Source organism: Podarcis muralis, chromosome 12 (genome assembly GCF_964188315.1).
Source record: "Podarcis muralis chromosome 12, rPodMur119.hap1.1, whole genome shotgun sequence".
Classification (NCBI taxonomy): Eukaryota; Metazoa; Chordata; class Lepidosauria; order Squamata; family Lacertidae; genus Podarcis; species Podarcis muralis.
The window spans coordinates 52,288,512-52,304,368 of NC_135666.1; the positions used below are offsets into that span (position 1 = coordinate 52,288,512).

The window sequence follows — 15,857 nt, forward strand, 5'->3', positions numbered from 1 at the left end:
ATTAGAACACAGACATCATAGGAATCCACTGTAGAAGAATGCCTTATTTTACACCTAGATATGTAAGGCTATTATTTATATGTAATTACATCTTTCTTTTTAGCTTTCTTTCAGTTTCCTAACCCCTGCTGAAAGATATACCTTGAATAAATTATTTGAGCTGCTATTACTAAATATAAACTCCAAGACAAAGTCAATGCCCTAGACATTAATTTGCTGCCCCATATATTATCAAGTTCTATAAAGGTCAAATAACCCCGTAAGGTGATATTTTAGGAGCATTTGTGCAAATCATAAAGTATCTCCAAAAGAAAACATGCAGAAGAACCCTAGTATGATTAGTTACAATGCCATCTTTAAAAAGTACAAATACATAATTCTAAAACAAAACAAAACAAAACAAAAAATTAGCATTATGGCTCTTCAATCCTCTAGGCAGATTGTTCAAGGATGGTAGCAATGGCAAGCTCATGTATAACATCAATCTGACAGATGCTAAGACTTAAGTATCTTTAATACAGACAAAGGTTTAAAAAACATAACTCTGCATTTTCTTCAAATAATGACTTTGTACAGCTAAGTATATACACTTCCTCACTGCTGATACAGAGAGGGCATGCCCTCCTCATAGACACATAAAACCACTGAATATAGGGCTGGCAGACAATTCTATGTCTACTCTTATTGTTGCTTAAAGCAAATTTAAATTTCAGAGCTCTAAAAGCTATACAGCAAATGAATCTTGGTGTAACACAAATATGGGCTTAACATAGCAAGGTTGTTCCAACATTCAAACGCACACAAGCTAAGTCTAATTGACAACAAAAACAAGGCTGTACTCACCATCCCCAACAGCCATTACACAGTTGCAATGCTACCAGGAGCTTTTCCCAGGGATACAACTTCAATCTGAGTGACTATAAGTGCCTGCGCCACTCTCAATCCAGTGCAGCGTGAAGACGACAGAGCACTGTGTGACCCAGTCAGATCTGCAGTTCTCTACTGCAACCAGCAACAGCTGCTACACCACTTCAAAATAAAGGTCCTGCTTCTTGCAGGAAGCTCCTTCCATCCATTATAACCAGCCTCTCTCCTGCTTAAACCTAATAACACACTTGCCGGCACAGGAAGAAAAAAAAATCCTTCCCTAGCCGCCTGCCTTTTTCTTTAAAGGTATTGCTCACATGCAATGAAGGTTATTCGACAGGGACTTTTAATGCAGTCATCAAAACACAAGGCATGCGTCCAGTAATCATTTTCTGCTTCCATTCCCTAAGGATTCATGTGTAATCAGCAATGAGCACATGACCAAATGATTATCTGATTTGCATAGCTATGAACAGAAGATGTGTCATATTCTTCTCTGGCCTTTCTTTTTTTGCTGCCTTCTCAATCTCTCATTGTGTTCAGCCATCACTGGTTGCTGTAAACAAATCACGTCAAAGGCAGACCTTCAAAGGCTTTTCTATTCAAAGAAAGACGTGCCACTTAATGAAGATTGCTCCTGGTAAAGACAGTGACAAAACCCAAGCTAGCCACATTATCCCAGGCAAAAAGGCAGTGTACTTCACGTCTGAGCCACACACAAGAGTCAAGGCAAGCACTTCTCAAAAGGAATTTTTAAAACTGACAAAGCAATATGGTAACACATAGATTAGCAAAGTATAGATTAGCAAATTCATTTCAGTGAAACCGTTTGCTGCTGCAAGGAAATCCTTGCAACAGCAAATGGTTTTACTGAAATGATTTTTTAAACCAAATATTCACACACAGAAATGTTTCTGTTCTCCCCCTTTAAACTGGAAAGGGCTATAGATCGTTTAACTATGAATGGTAGAGACAGACTGCTGGAATTTGATTAGTCTGTCATCATGGTTAGAGTATTGGACTAGGACCACAGAGACTCATATTTAAATTCCTGCTTAGCCACAAAGCTAACTGGGTGGACTTCTAGAGTACTGTGAGTCCTGGAAGACCTGCTTCCTGTTTCGCAGGTCTTTATCACCTGACCTGGGAGGGCGAGCCCTGACTGAACCCAGATTTTAGTTTTTAGGGGTTTTGTTGTCGTTTTTTTTTTGATAAAAAATTCAACACTGGAAAGTGCAAATATAGTGAACATGCTGGATGAAAGACCCTCCCAAACCTATTTTTGACTTGCAATGTTTTAAAGCACTCAACTAAAATTAGTTTCCCACTGTGTAAATAACGTTGAACACATCAGCCCATGCATTTACAGCTAAAAGGAGTGTAATATCTAGAACCAGTAAAAGTATTAATCCCAAACAACGACCTTGGTTCCCCAATTACTATTTGGAAATTTGTATTTGTGTATATTATTCATAGTGTAATGACTGTAATGAAGTAACATAATTTACAAACTGCGAGTCATCCCCCCCCCCCCCGTGACATTTGCATGGTAACCATCTCAAATGGAGAAAAGATGTTGAGCAATGAAAAATGTATGAGACCCAAACAAGTGAGAAATATATGTGGTTCAAACGCACATGTACTTTGTGTCATTTGTTTGAAGTGATGCAATCCTAAACACCACTTTAACATTATGTTTCAAGTCTCTGGCAAAGAAAGTTTCATGTGTGCCTTCCCCCTCCATTTATAAAATGGGCCATTATGAGAACAGATAAGCTGTTGCATTTGGATGACTGCAAAACCCATTCAGAGCGCTCTGGTATTTATTGCTATTGTGAAAAAGGTACAAACGCTGAAAACTTCAGCCATTTAAAATATAATGCAGGGATCCTCTTAAATCCTGTAGAAGAAACAGCATTTACAGAACTCAGCCTCCCAGAAAAGGAATTCAATGGGCTCTGCTGCTGACTGCAATATCTGTTTCCATGGAAATGGTTGCTCATTTGCTAATAAATAGGGGAAGCTTAGCACACCTCTTGTTTGCAATACCACATGAGAGAGACAGCTGATAGCAGTCTTAAGACTTGGGAGTAGCTGACAGCCACATCAGAAGTGTTATGCAGCACAAATGCCACGCAACATAGAGATCTAGATATTGAAGGTATTTTTATAGGTTAGATACCTGCGTAGACTTGCAACTGAAATGCCATTTTGTACCTACTGTGTGGTTATGTAAGATGAAGAGAAAAAGAAAAGAAACCACAACAGTAACTGCGCTTCCCCACGCCATAAGGCTATGGTTTAGCCACCATAGAAAAAACATTATTAGAATGATACCCAGATTGAAGGCAGTCGGGAGTCAAAATAAAGACTTTAACCTTATCTGCAAACATATTTGTAAGAATGGTTTACATACATAATTGGAATAACGGCAGAGAAGCTTGCTCGCAGAAGATAAAAGGGGAGATTTTATGAACGGGGTGTGCTAGGAATGTAAAAATCCCTGTTCAAAGAAGCCATCACTGAATCTCATGCAGATATTCTCAACAGGGTGTGAAGTAAGAATAATTTCTTAGAGGCAAAGTCTTAATTCGGGGATACGGAACTTGTGGCCCTCCAGATGCTGTTGAACTCCAAATCTATCATCCCCAGCTAGCATGGCCAATTGCCAGAGATAATGGGAATCTTAGCCCAACAGCCACGGGCTCACCAGTCCTGAGTTAAGTGAACATTGTATGGTAATGCAATCAAAAATAGCTAAAGAAGTGCATCTGTACTGGAAGGGTTGGAAACACAAGCCATAAGCAGTATGAATACATCTCGCACATGAATGACTGCAATATAAATACTGAAAGCAAATGAAAAGTCTCTTAGTCCACAAGTGAAATGCTAGAATGAAAATGCATGTTCAACATGCCAAATTTGCACACCACAGACAGGAATCCAACTGCACCCATTGCACTCCCAGATGACCTTTTGATCTAGCGGATGCCTCTGCTAACCAAGAGGTGACTGTGGCCAATTTGCCCCTCCATACTCAGCAATTGACAGCACCATCCATGCTGTTCTGGAAGCCGCCAATTTTCAGAGAGTGCGGAAAAGAGGGAAATCACAAAAATTGCCTCTCTTCTTCAGACAGAGAAGATGTGTGTTGAAACAAAAGCCCTTCCATTAAATCAAGGGCACCAATTGGGATTCTAGACTATGTAAACCATGAAAAACTCATAAAGAAATGCATATTGTATATTCCTAGACAAAATGATCAATATGTAATAAACAAGTAACAAGAGACCAACAAAGACAACAAAATCTAACAACTCTCAAAAGAAGCTAGAGGCTGAGAGCCAACAGGGACAGATAACTGTTTTCCAAAACAGTTTCCTAAACCCAGACATAGGTCACATTTGCTTCCCATACTGCTTTAACAGTTCCGAGGCGCACATGTTAAACAGTGCCAATACTTCCTTCTCAAAATTGCGCAGTACTAACTAGTTAGATGCTATAAAACAAACATTAATACCATACATTTGCAAAACCTAAATCCATATCTAACTTTTGCCATATTTAACTAAGCCTAACCTTAGTTGCAGAAATGCTAAAGACAACTCATACATGTCAAGCAGCTTAAAATACTCTAAATTCAACTTTTTATATATCCATGTCAACATACACTATTGGATACTCACCACTGAAGTTGCTTGAAATCATATTGCCACCGTTTTTCACTTCATCAAATTTCATAAATATTGTTTGTAACCTAAGAATAAGAACAAATATATATAAATAAAAACGCACATATCATTCCTTTTTCAAATCAAACATTTTAAATTACAATTTTAACAAATCCTGATTTTTTTCTAGGACTCAAGTCCCAGTTTCTAGAAAACCCAATGATGTCACAAATACAAATCATCAAGCTAAGCTGGTGATCACAATTCACAATGTTATGTTTGAGTCATGTTCTAGTGTGTATTTTATTAAGACTACAGCAGGAAAAGAAACCATATTTAAATGCAGTTTTGCAGTCAACATGCATCAGTCAGGTACACAACCCCTTTCTCCCTACCATAGTCGGAATCTCTCTTCACAATTAACTGCAAAACATACTCACATCTATTTAAGTTCACCCATCTATTTCTTGGTTTCTGATAGAGTTATTTTCCCTTTGGTTCTGTCCAATATTCTTTTTCTCCTGCTAGTTTGTCTCATTCTTCTACATATCCAAGCCATTTTAGCCTCTGTGTCCTATTTTCAGCAACTAATGTTGGCTGGTTTCCTGGTGCTTGCTGTTCCTAGAGCTTTCTAATCCTCCAGATGTTAGATTTGCTAATTCTTTTTACGTAGCCCATAATCCATTACCCTGTTGTATTATTTAAGATCCATAACCCAACTTTCAGAGTTACACATCCTCAGCAAGTCCTATTATAAATCTTTCAATTTCAAATTGTACAAAGGAATGCTCAAAAATATGGTGCAAATGATACTCACTGTGTATCAGTAGTTAAGCGGCACCACATCAAAGTATTATATCTGAAATCACTTCTCTTGGAAATAGAATTATTGAGTGAACTGATCTGCGTTAGTTTCCACTTTAAAAGACAATGCATACACAACCCTACTGGAAACAGCCAGACTTCTATGTCTACAGTGCTTGCATTCCTTGAAACCCTCATTTCAGTTTGAATCTCTCAAAGCAATGATTAACTTAAAAAAAAAAAATCAGCAAGAGTAACAAACATGTGATTGGTAAGTGTTCAACATTACTGCTTCTTGAAAATTCCTCAAAAAAGGAGAAAAGTATTTACATTTTTAAGAAGTCAGTTTTCTGACCACATAGACAAATGAAGTCTCGCAAGAGCAGGTGCTTCAAACCTTGGGAAAGTACTTATAGCAAAAAAGTGGGGGGGGGGGCAATGTGGTTTTTATTCTTATTTTTAAAACTCAATTGACCAGAGCACTGTTGGGGCAATTGAGAAGCCTATCTTCCATCTTGCAGACTGCCATTCAAGGGCACTTTGTGTGTCTATTTAAAGATGAGTTGTTTACCTGTAACCAATGTTCTTTACGCTGTCACAAACATAAGGGTTTTTTTTGCATTTCTGTGGATCAACTCTACAAAAGTTCTAGAGCAGGAATGAGGACTCTCTGGCCCTTCAGATGTTGCTGAACTACAGCTCACATCAGCCCTAGAAAGAATGGGCTTGCAACGTCTGGAGTTTCAAAGGTTCCCTGTGCCAATTCTAGAGTGTTAGTCTGAAAATGGAAAGGAAAGCTGTGGTGCCCTCTTGTAGAGGAAGGAGTCTACCTTCTCGAGGTGGCACCATGTGAGGCAGAAATTTGAAGGGGTGTGTTACTGAATTTTGTTGCATAGCTGAAGATAGAGAGCTATTACTGGTCCCAAGTAATGGGATCTATGCATCTATGTGGAAGGGCGCAAAAATATGAGAATACAATGGGTGAATTAAAGATCGTATCAAGCAGTACAATGTTCTCACCTAAGGGGCTCATATCTTAGGAATGGTTGGAAAGAAAGTACTTTATGTGGTATGATGTTTCCTTGTGGAACAATTATCCAAAGGAGATCTCAACGTTTAATGATGTCAAGTCTATCTAAACAGTTAATCATAGTGGTGCTGTGGTCTAAACCACAGAGCCTAGGGCTTGCCAATCAGAAGGTCGGCAGTTCGAATCCCCGCAATGGGGTGAGCTCCCATTGCTCAGTCCCTGCTCCTGCCAACCTAGCAGTTTGAAAGCACACCAAAAAGTGCAAGTAGATAAATAGGTACTGCTCCGGCGGGAAGGTAAACGGCGTTTCCATGCGCTGCTCTGGTTCGCCAGAAGCGGCTTAGTCATGCTGGCCACATGACCCAGAAGCTGTGGGTGCTCCCTTGGCCAGTAAAATGAGATGAGCGCCGCAACCCCAGAGTCGTCCGCAACTTGACGTAACGGTCAGGGGTCCCTTTACCTTTAAAATAGAATGGGGCATAAACCCCAAACCAAAGTCTTTGCTTTGTGAAATCTTACCACTGAAAGGGAAGTTTTCTGTCCCTGTGTTAGTTTTCTGAGTGAAGATCTCATTAATTGTTGGATCTTTAGGTGGTGTCTGGATGCGTGGAACTGGATGTTGTTTGATTAGCCAATTTCTCTCTCTTTATATAACTGATTCAGAACCTGCTTTTCATGAGACACTCTTCACAGAGCAGTATTATAAAATATACATCAAAGCACAAATAAATTATGTTTTAACACATCTCTCTCACATTACTGCTAAAATCCAGCACCAAACCAGCCCAAGGCAACTTAAACATGCAAAACCAGACCACAACACAATTTGTACAACACAATTTATAATGAACCACTGAAGGCTGTAATGAAAAGGTGGACCTTCAAAGTCCATCTGGAGTATTGAGAGATATTGATATTGATGAGTATTGATCTCATGTGGGACTGAATTCTACTACTGTGGGGCCACTGTGAAGAAGACCCTGTTCTATGTTGCCACCAGCCCAATTGTATCCACAGGTGGGTGAAGTGAAGGCCCAAGACAGGTGTTGATCATCATGTGAGCTGCGCACAGGTGGTCTGAAGCGAGCGAACTACCACCATTCCTGTGGAGCCTCCTTTTATTGTGACAAATATGCAAGCTAGGCAGGTACATTTTTGGGCTGTGACCTTTACACATCTTCCGTCCCGAAATCGTGGGGTGGTACAAAGTTATTTTGGCACCTGTTCCACAGTGTCATTTCCCCCTTGCACAATGTATGACGAATGGAGACAAAAGGTCTCAGGGAAAAACTTACAGACGGGACACCGCTGACTTCTGAGACTGCAAAAGGTCAGACATAGGTGGAACGATGTACCAGACAGCTGTGGCTTGTCTGGGGGGGGTTCCCTGCACCCCAAGGTCACGCGTGCAGGCAGACTGTGGCTGCCTGCTGGCGGGGAAGTGTGCTCCCTCCGGACCCCACTCCCCGCTCCGCGATATCCCTACAGGTGGGCACATAAGAAGGGCCTCTGAGACACATCTTCAAGGATTGGACTGGCAGGTTGACCTGGGTGCAGGGAATCTTTTAAGCAACCTAGTTATGAACCATTTACCACATCTTTGGAAACATATCACTAAGCAGGAAAACTGGTATAATTTGGTATAATATGCTCCAACTGCCTCTCCCCTACCAGTAGCTGGACAGCTGCATTTCTACCAGTTCAAGTTTCTGAAAGACGCACTTCCAAAATTTAAAGGCAACACTATGAATTGAACGTTACAGTAGTTCAGCCTGGATGCTACAAATGCATGGATAACCATGGATAACCAAGGCACGCTCCTCCAGGTAGAGGGTAGAGTCAAAACAGAGGAACAAGCTGAAGATGATAAAAAGAACCCTTAGCTATTACTGCCACCTGAATGTTCCCATTTGGTTCTGAGTCCAGCATCACTCCTAGTTGCACTCCTAGTTATTCTTCAGGGGGAAGTGTAACCCTATCCAGAACTACTTACAAATCTCAATCCAGGGGTCTCCTTCCCCATACACAGCGCTTGGATTAATCTTCAACTTGTGCCGTCTCAAGGCACAAATTGAGAAGTTCAACAGCCTCCCTAGGACCAGCAGATGGAAAAGACACGTGGAAGTCACATCTGCATACTAATGACACTTTTGTTTGAACCTCTGGGATGGCTTACCCCAGTAGTTAATGTACATGCTGAGCAGCATAGAGAATAGAATACACCTCTGAGGAATTCCACAGGCCATTGAACAACAGAAGTCTTCTAGCACCCACATTTTCCAGGAAAAACCAGAGCCACTCCCCTAGGCCCAACTCAAACAAGTCTAGCATACCATATTTTATGGTATCAAAACCCACAGAAAGGTCCAGCAAAACAAATGGTGTTACACTCTTGTCATAAATAATCTACCAAGGTGACCAATGCTGTTTCTGTTCCCATGTTCCCAAGCTAGATATGAAGCCGGATTAGAAATGATCTAAATATTCAACACTGCCTGGAGTTAGTTGTCCAGTTACCGCTAGCTCCACAAGGAAGAAATATTGGAGACTAGGCAATAGTTCTCCCAAACCAATAGATCTAAATTTCAGGTTCTGAAACTAGTAGGAAGCAGAGTATCAGGTCTTTTAAGAATGTTTCCAGAGCCTCTTTGTGTAGGAACAGAACCTTCACACGTGGGACTGTACAATTCTTCAGAAGAGTCATTCTCCCCTTTCCATTTGCTCTGCAAGTCCCATAACAACAGAACACAATTCTAGGCAAGTCATATGTATTATTCAATTTGGGAAGACTCAAGCCTTTTTTCCTTGACTTAGGTGTTCTCAAGACAACTTGAAAATTCACATCCTATTCAAAGTGTACAGAAGTCTTGCAAAAGTATTGAATTCCAGTGCATTCTTTTGAAATCAACATGAAATACACATGGCTATATCCAGATATTTACACAACAAACATGCAAAGAGGTTGCTGACACCAATGGTGTGTTTTTTTAAAAAAATCCCTATAAATGCTATACAACTGGCCAGAATAATCTTGCAGTTTCACCATTTAATTCAAATTCAGTTTTGAGGTGGCTGCCTTGCTTTCTCCTTTGCTTTTAACAAATTACTAGGAAAAAGCTAACATTAATCTAATATGCACACTTATCATTTTGAGTTTCACCAAATGCCACCACAGTTATTTGAGTTCTACACACACAATTCTCCCCTAAATGTCAAATTGTATTTGACAGCAACCTGTAAAACTAACGAAATGCTGACTACTAGATTATTGTAATTTACTTAGTTTTAGAGTAATGTAGTGTAATGGCATCCAATCACAGACAACTTACTAAGATACAATTTATGATCAGGCACATCCATGATTTTATGGATATCACTACTTCTCAAGAAACAAAGTACTGTATTACTTTTTACTATATATAGTGCAAATATATGTCAAGACAATTACACTACAATTTGATTCAACTACTATATTATACTATAATTACTATGGTAATAGTTTTTCACTCCTAGACAACCAGTTCACAAGTTAATTTGTTATTTAGAAATAAAATATTCCACAGTATGGCTGTTCTAACTGGTGTGAGGAGCGATAGCAGAATACGGCTAATGCTCTCATATCTGGCTTGCAACTTTTCATAGTTGGCCACTGTGGGAAATAGGATGCATAAGCCTTTCATCTGATTCAGAAGGCTTCCTTTTATGTTGAAGTGATAGCTGAAGCAGCATACATGGAAGTTTATTATAATTTGCAACAGGAATGAAGGATTTCTAAGAATTTAAGTAGGAAGAAAAAACTTATTAAGATCCAACGACTGTGTGGGAATGGAATCCTATTCTGTTTTCTGTTCTGCTACTGAGAGGATGAATTCAGGCATCTTGCATAATAATCTACCAAAACCTGCAGCACTCACTGTAAAATAGTGATGCTTCTACCTCTGTGTGTTCTTTTGTTTAATACAGCATGCAAACACAAAGGTTAGTTTAATGCAGGCTTCCGCAACCTCGGCCCTCCAGATGTTTTTGGCCTACAACTCCCATGATCCCTAGCCAGCAGGACCAGTGGTCAGGGATGATGGGAATTGTAGTCTCAAAACATCTGGAGGGCTGAGACTGAGGAAGCCTGCTCTAATGGGTTCATAAGACAGTCCAGGTCTAGAGAGGCAAACACATCTTGCTTATTTTGAGTTGGAAATTATACATCTTATTTTTACTCTCCAAATTTCCAGTTCTTCCATTTCAGGTCTCTTCCAAGTTGTCCCCCCCAATTTCCCATCTCCACACTTTCATGACTTCAAAAAGCTCTATTCCAACCAGGAGAGGACCCACACATGCTGTATCTCCCACCTGAATGCTGCTGCATTACTGTGGCAGAAAATGCTGCCTTTCTGGATCAGATAAGACATGGATCTAATCTTTGAAACAGAAAAAGATTTCTGAGAGTCCTCTTTAAATTAGTTAATCCAGGGATTGGCAACTCGAGGCCTTCCAAATGTTGGATGCCAACTCCCATCAGCATGACCAAAGTTGGAAGTTGCCGCTGAGCAACAACCACAGGTTCCTCTCCTTCATAAAGTAAATATCTTAAGCTAAAGCAACCTGAAATAAATGCATTAAAATGTATCCTATTGTCACAGCGGCCAACCAGAAGCCTATGAGAAGTCTGCAAATAAGACCTCAGCACAATAGCATGTTCCCCTCCTATGGTTTCAAGCAACTAGAATTCAGAAGCATACCACCTCCAACCATGGAGGCACAATACAGCAGTTGCGGCTAGTAGCCTTATCCTCATGTATCCTGCCCAATCCTCTTTTAAAGCCATTTATGTTGGAGACCGCCACTATATCCCATGGGAATATATTCCATAGTTTAGCTATGTAGCAAATATCTGTATCTTGCTTTTGTACCTAGGAGCTCAAATATGCGTATGTTTTCCTCCCCTTTTTATGTTTGCAACAGCCCTGTGAGATAACTAAGTTAATACGTGTATATAAGCAGCATTTGTCGTCAATAGATTGTGATGGGTGGGGGGATGCAAAGTACCCAACCAACATAAAAAGGTAAAAGGTAAAGGACCCCTGGACGTTTAAGTCCAGTCAAAGGTGACTATGGGATGAGGCACTCATCTCGCTTTCAGGCCAAGGGAGCCGGAGTTTGTCCACAGACAACTTTCTGGGTTATGTGGTCAGCATGACTAAACCATTTCTGGCGCAATGGAACAGCATGAAAGAAGCCAGAGAGCACGGAAACGCCGTTTACCTTTCCGCCGTAGCAGTACCTATTTAACTACTTGCACCGGTGTGCTTTCGAACTGCTGGGTTGGCAGGAGCTGGGACAGAGCAACGGGAGCTCATTCCATCACGCGGATTCGAACTGCTGACCTTCTGATCAGCAAGCCCAAGATGCTCAGTGCTTTAGACAACAACACCACCTGTGTCCCTCCAATCCACATACAGTGCACCAAGTCCAGGAAATCCTACTGGCATCCCCAGTGATACCCCATATGGAATAAGGGGAGAGGAAGAGGAAACATACTGGCTTCCTGGTGAATATTCCATGTTCTCAGTTTAGGAAGGGGGGAACCTGAGAGAATCAAATGAAGTCCCCCCCCCCCCACTGAGAAATGTTTTGACTACAGCCACAGGTCATCACATATTTTGTCCCATAAACATTTCCCCTAACCAGGGATATCTCAGTGGTGTGAGACAGATACCCTGAGCATGCTTTTTGCCAGTTTTCAAAGCCAAAGCTGGGGGTTCCCATAGTGGTGCCAAACTGTTGGAAAGTTTAGATGCCTATGCTCCACAAAATTATCTAATCTTCCTTTCAAGTGACCAAAGCTAGGGGCCATCACCACCTCTGGTGGGAGCAAATTCCACAAATTAACTATGTGTTCTGTTAAGAAGTACTTTCTTTTGTCTGTTTGGAATTGGCACCAAGTTCTATTAGAGAGGAAGAAAAACTTCTCTATCCACTATACCCACGCCAGGCACAATTTCATACGCTTCTGTCATGTCTCATCTGACTTGCCTTTCTCTAAACTAAAAAAAATGCCAGTATATGTGAGCAATGCACTAAATAGTGTTAGATTAATACAATTTACACTATTCTAACAGTTTACCTGTCCCACTGCCTGTTTGATTATTATTTCTAAGCTATACCAAGAAAACTTCCCATATTTGCTAGGTTTCTTGCAATTTGAGACGTTTACATTTTAACTGGGCAGCAAATAACTAAAAGGTTGTTTATGCAGTCTTTTGGCACATTATTCAATCACAAGCAGCGACCAGCACAATTCTGGTTTGTTCATACAATGTACTCTAGAAACAAGGGTAAATTGTGACAAAGTTTTTATTTTTATTTTGTTTGCTTCAGTGTCTACTGTTTCCTGTTTTGAGCAAAAGGTGCTACAGTGTGCACCACTGAACAAAAGTATATATACATTTGACCTCAAAAGCTAGCAAATGTTAGAAAAGTTTATGCATATAATCATAGCAAGACAGGTATTTGTACTAGCCAGCATAGCTAACTCACCTTGCAGAGGGAAGTCCCCTTTTGTTAAGATCAATTCTTACTTTCTCTCCTACATGCCTATAAATCTCCACAATCGCCAATATTGCAGCATCTCTCACCTGCGAGCATACAGAGCAGGTATTAGAACATGGCAAGAATATTTAAAGGTATGACAATTAGCACACTATGCTTAATGCCTAATATCCTAGTTTTTGCTCATCAATATTTTGCTTACCCGTCAATAATTTTAAATAAAATGAAGGGATCGGGTTTAAACAAGACTGCAAGTTTAAGGAATCAGGTGCATAATTGCTAGGTCTTTTTCAAACACATTGACTGTCTAGTCTGAGGCTACAGAAAGAGTAAACTGTTGCAATATGCATGTCAAACTCAGACATCTTTATAAAAGTTAAGCTTCTCTGCTACACTGTGCTGCTCTAAACAATATTGTTCCATACACAGTCTGCTTTCTTACTGCAAGCATGTCTACTGCAGTGGGAGGGGAAAAATATCAACTTATTCACTGCAATTCTACAATGCATTTCTTATGCTTAATTTCTCTGTGACATACTATTGCAGCCTGTTAGCTACCATGTTCATTTCTGTTTGATTAAAAACAAAACAACCCCCCCCCCCCCCGCAACCCTGAAGCCATTTCTTCTTGTATGGTCCTCCCCTCCTACCCTCCAGCCATGCCTCTAGAATTTTAATTATGCATATATTTATTCCTAGGGAAGATAGAAAAACTTAACAACTCTCTTATCTTGCAACCTATGACTAACAGGAAGGGATGCAGGATAGAAAGAATTTCGTAAAGTAAATAACTCCTCACCTATTCTGAACAATGCCTTACATTTATTTAGGAAAAGACATATTTCTAGAATTCTATACAAGACCACTTAAATCTTTCAATACATAGGAAAAAGCCAAACATATTTTTCCTAAGCCAAGAGTTCCATTTAAAAAATTGCCTCATTGTTCCACAACAGTGGTAAGTTTGTTGAAGACACCTCCTCTAGTTTCATGTGGGAAATGAAAAGAAGTTCTGCTTCTTGGTCTAAATTTCTAGGTATTCTCAAAATTCTAGATCTTTAAGATTCACCACCAATCTCCTACAATCCTCCCATTATTGACAAACTCATGTAGTAAGAAAACACAGACAGTAGAAAATCAAAAGAAATGTTTTTTTGTTGAAAGATTATAATCCTACCTGGCTATTGGAGTCTCCAGACAAGATGCATAAGTGTGGTACCAGTTTGTTGAGAATTAATGATTGTGCACCATAGCTATGGGGAGGAAAAAAATCAGAGCAAGCGTCATTTCTCACCTCATGCACAAAATATCAGCCAACACTACCAGAAGACAGCTCCAACTATCCTTACAATCTAAGGACAGTTTAGATGAACTCAAGAGGGAAAGTTGAAAGCAAATTAAGAGTCTGATCATTGCTTTTCATTTTAAGGGTCTTTTTAAAAAGGACTAATCCCTAGAAAAAGAACCTGCACCACAGGAAAGGGACGAACATTTATTTCAACAGCTTACTTCAATAAAAATAAAATACATACGTGTTTAATGTTGCAATAAGACACAGACACACTCCTTCTCGTGAACGATAGTTCTTGTGTTTAAAGCCAGCAACAAGACGTTCCCAGACGAACTATTAAAAATAAAAGGTAGGTTAGGTTATTGAATGAAATTGCATACTCCATAACACAAATGTAAATTCTAAATTAACACAACCAAAATTACTACATTTATTGCTTTGGGACAAAAAGTTCAGATCAGGCTCTTTTACACCTGCTCCCAGTATATTAATACTGGTATAGAACAGCATTTAATCAATTAGTTTTCAGAAACTGAGACAAAATAAGAATAACAACTGAAATATCTAAATCGACGTGTCTCTCATATTAACCTTTCCCTGCTTAAAAATATCTTCCCACTGTGACTTTAATAGGTCCCTCCCTCATCCAGATATTTACAACTGAATTTCTTTTACATTTGATTTTTTTTAATTTAAAAAATTGCATTAATGTATTTTTAAAGTATTTATTTTGCACACTTATACTTCTGGTTCTATTTGCCCTCCAATTCCAGTGCTGTTTCTGTTCTTCAGTGAGCTTCTGTGATGATCTCCGTATCTTTCTTCTATTATGAATTTCTTGGGCTACACTCATTTGCTTCCATGCATGTTCTTCTTCCCATGTTTCACTTGCCCTTATTAATTCCTTCCTTGCTTTTATCTTTATAATTCTCAGCCTCCCAGGAGCTCTGCTGTATCGCAACTGCCAGTGCTGTATACTTCAGACTTACAAGACTAGATTTGCAACGATATTTCAAAGCAAACAGATTCCAACTGCAATTCCCTTCAGCTGCAATGCTGCCATTATAATCTCAGCCGTTCAGCAGGCATTCAGGAGAAAAAGGTTGCCTAGCAACTGCTGCACAGTGAGCAAGAGCACATTTCCCAGACTGCAGCATTTTATGATTTAGACCCTCCCAGTATTCAAGTCATGCTGTAGAATGAGCAAAACAGACAATGTCGCATGTATATCTAGGCTACAATGCATTAAATTATACATTGTTTTTGCCTTTAAAAGACTTGGAGAAAAATATTAGGGTAAGCTACACCACTGGTCTTCAAGCAGGGGGTCAGGACCCATTAGTGGGTCCTGGCTTGATCTGAAGTGGGTCTCAACAGGAGCACTACCACCATGCAAATTTATTTAAGAAATGGGTCCCAAATGGATGCCTGGGTTAAAAGTGGGTCTTGGGTCTTAAAAGGTTTAAGATACCTGAACTAGACAATACTGAATATATTTTCCACTATGATTTAAGCAGCTAAAAGCAGTGCTGAACCATTTTTCACATTTCTGTGTTAATTCACAAAAAATATGTATCTAAAAATTCAGTGTTTCAACAGTATTATGTTGAAGGTAGTACGTTGATTCAAGAACCCCCCCCCCCCCCCC

The 15,857-nt window shown here is 39.8% G+C and overlaps 1 protein-coding gene across 32 annotated transcripts in view; it reads right to left on the reverse strand.

The window, feature by feature from the left end:
* Positions 1-15,857, reverse strand: part of CLASP2 (cytoplasmic linker associated protein 2) — a 127,801-nt gene that overhangs the window by 96,553 nt on the left and 15,391 nt on the right. For 30 of the 32 annotated variants that reach the window (XM_077916454.1, XM_077916438.1, XM_028750455.2 and 27 more), the window contains exons 4-7: positions 14,451-14,542; positions 14,096-14,171; positions 12,907-13,004; positions 4,554-4,624 (exon numbers count right to left, since the gene is read on the reverse strand). In XM_077916454.1, the coding sequence (XP_077772580.1) occupies positions 4,554-4,624; positions 12,907-13,004; positions 14,096-14,171; positions 14,451-14,542 (337 nt within the window). Of the gene's footprint in view, positions 1-843; positions 1,109-4,553; positions 4,625-12,906; positions 13,005-14,095; positions 14,172-14,450; positions 14,543-15,198; positions 15,272-15,857 lie in introns of those variants that run through there. The other 2 variants (XM_077916468.1, XM_077916462.1) reach the window with 2 other exon arrangements.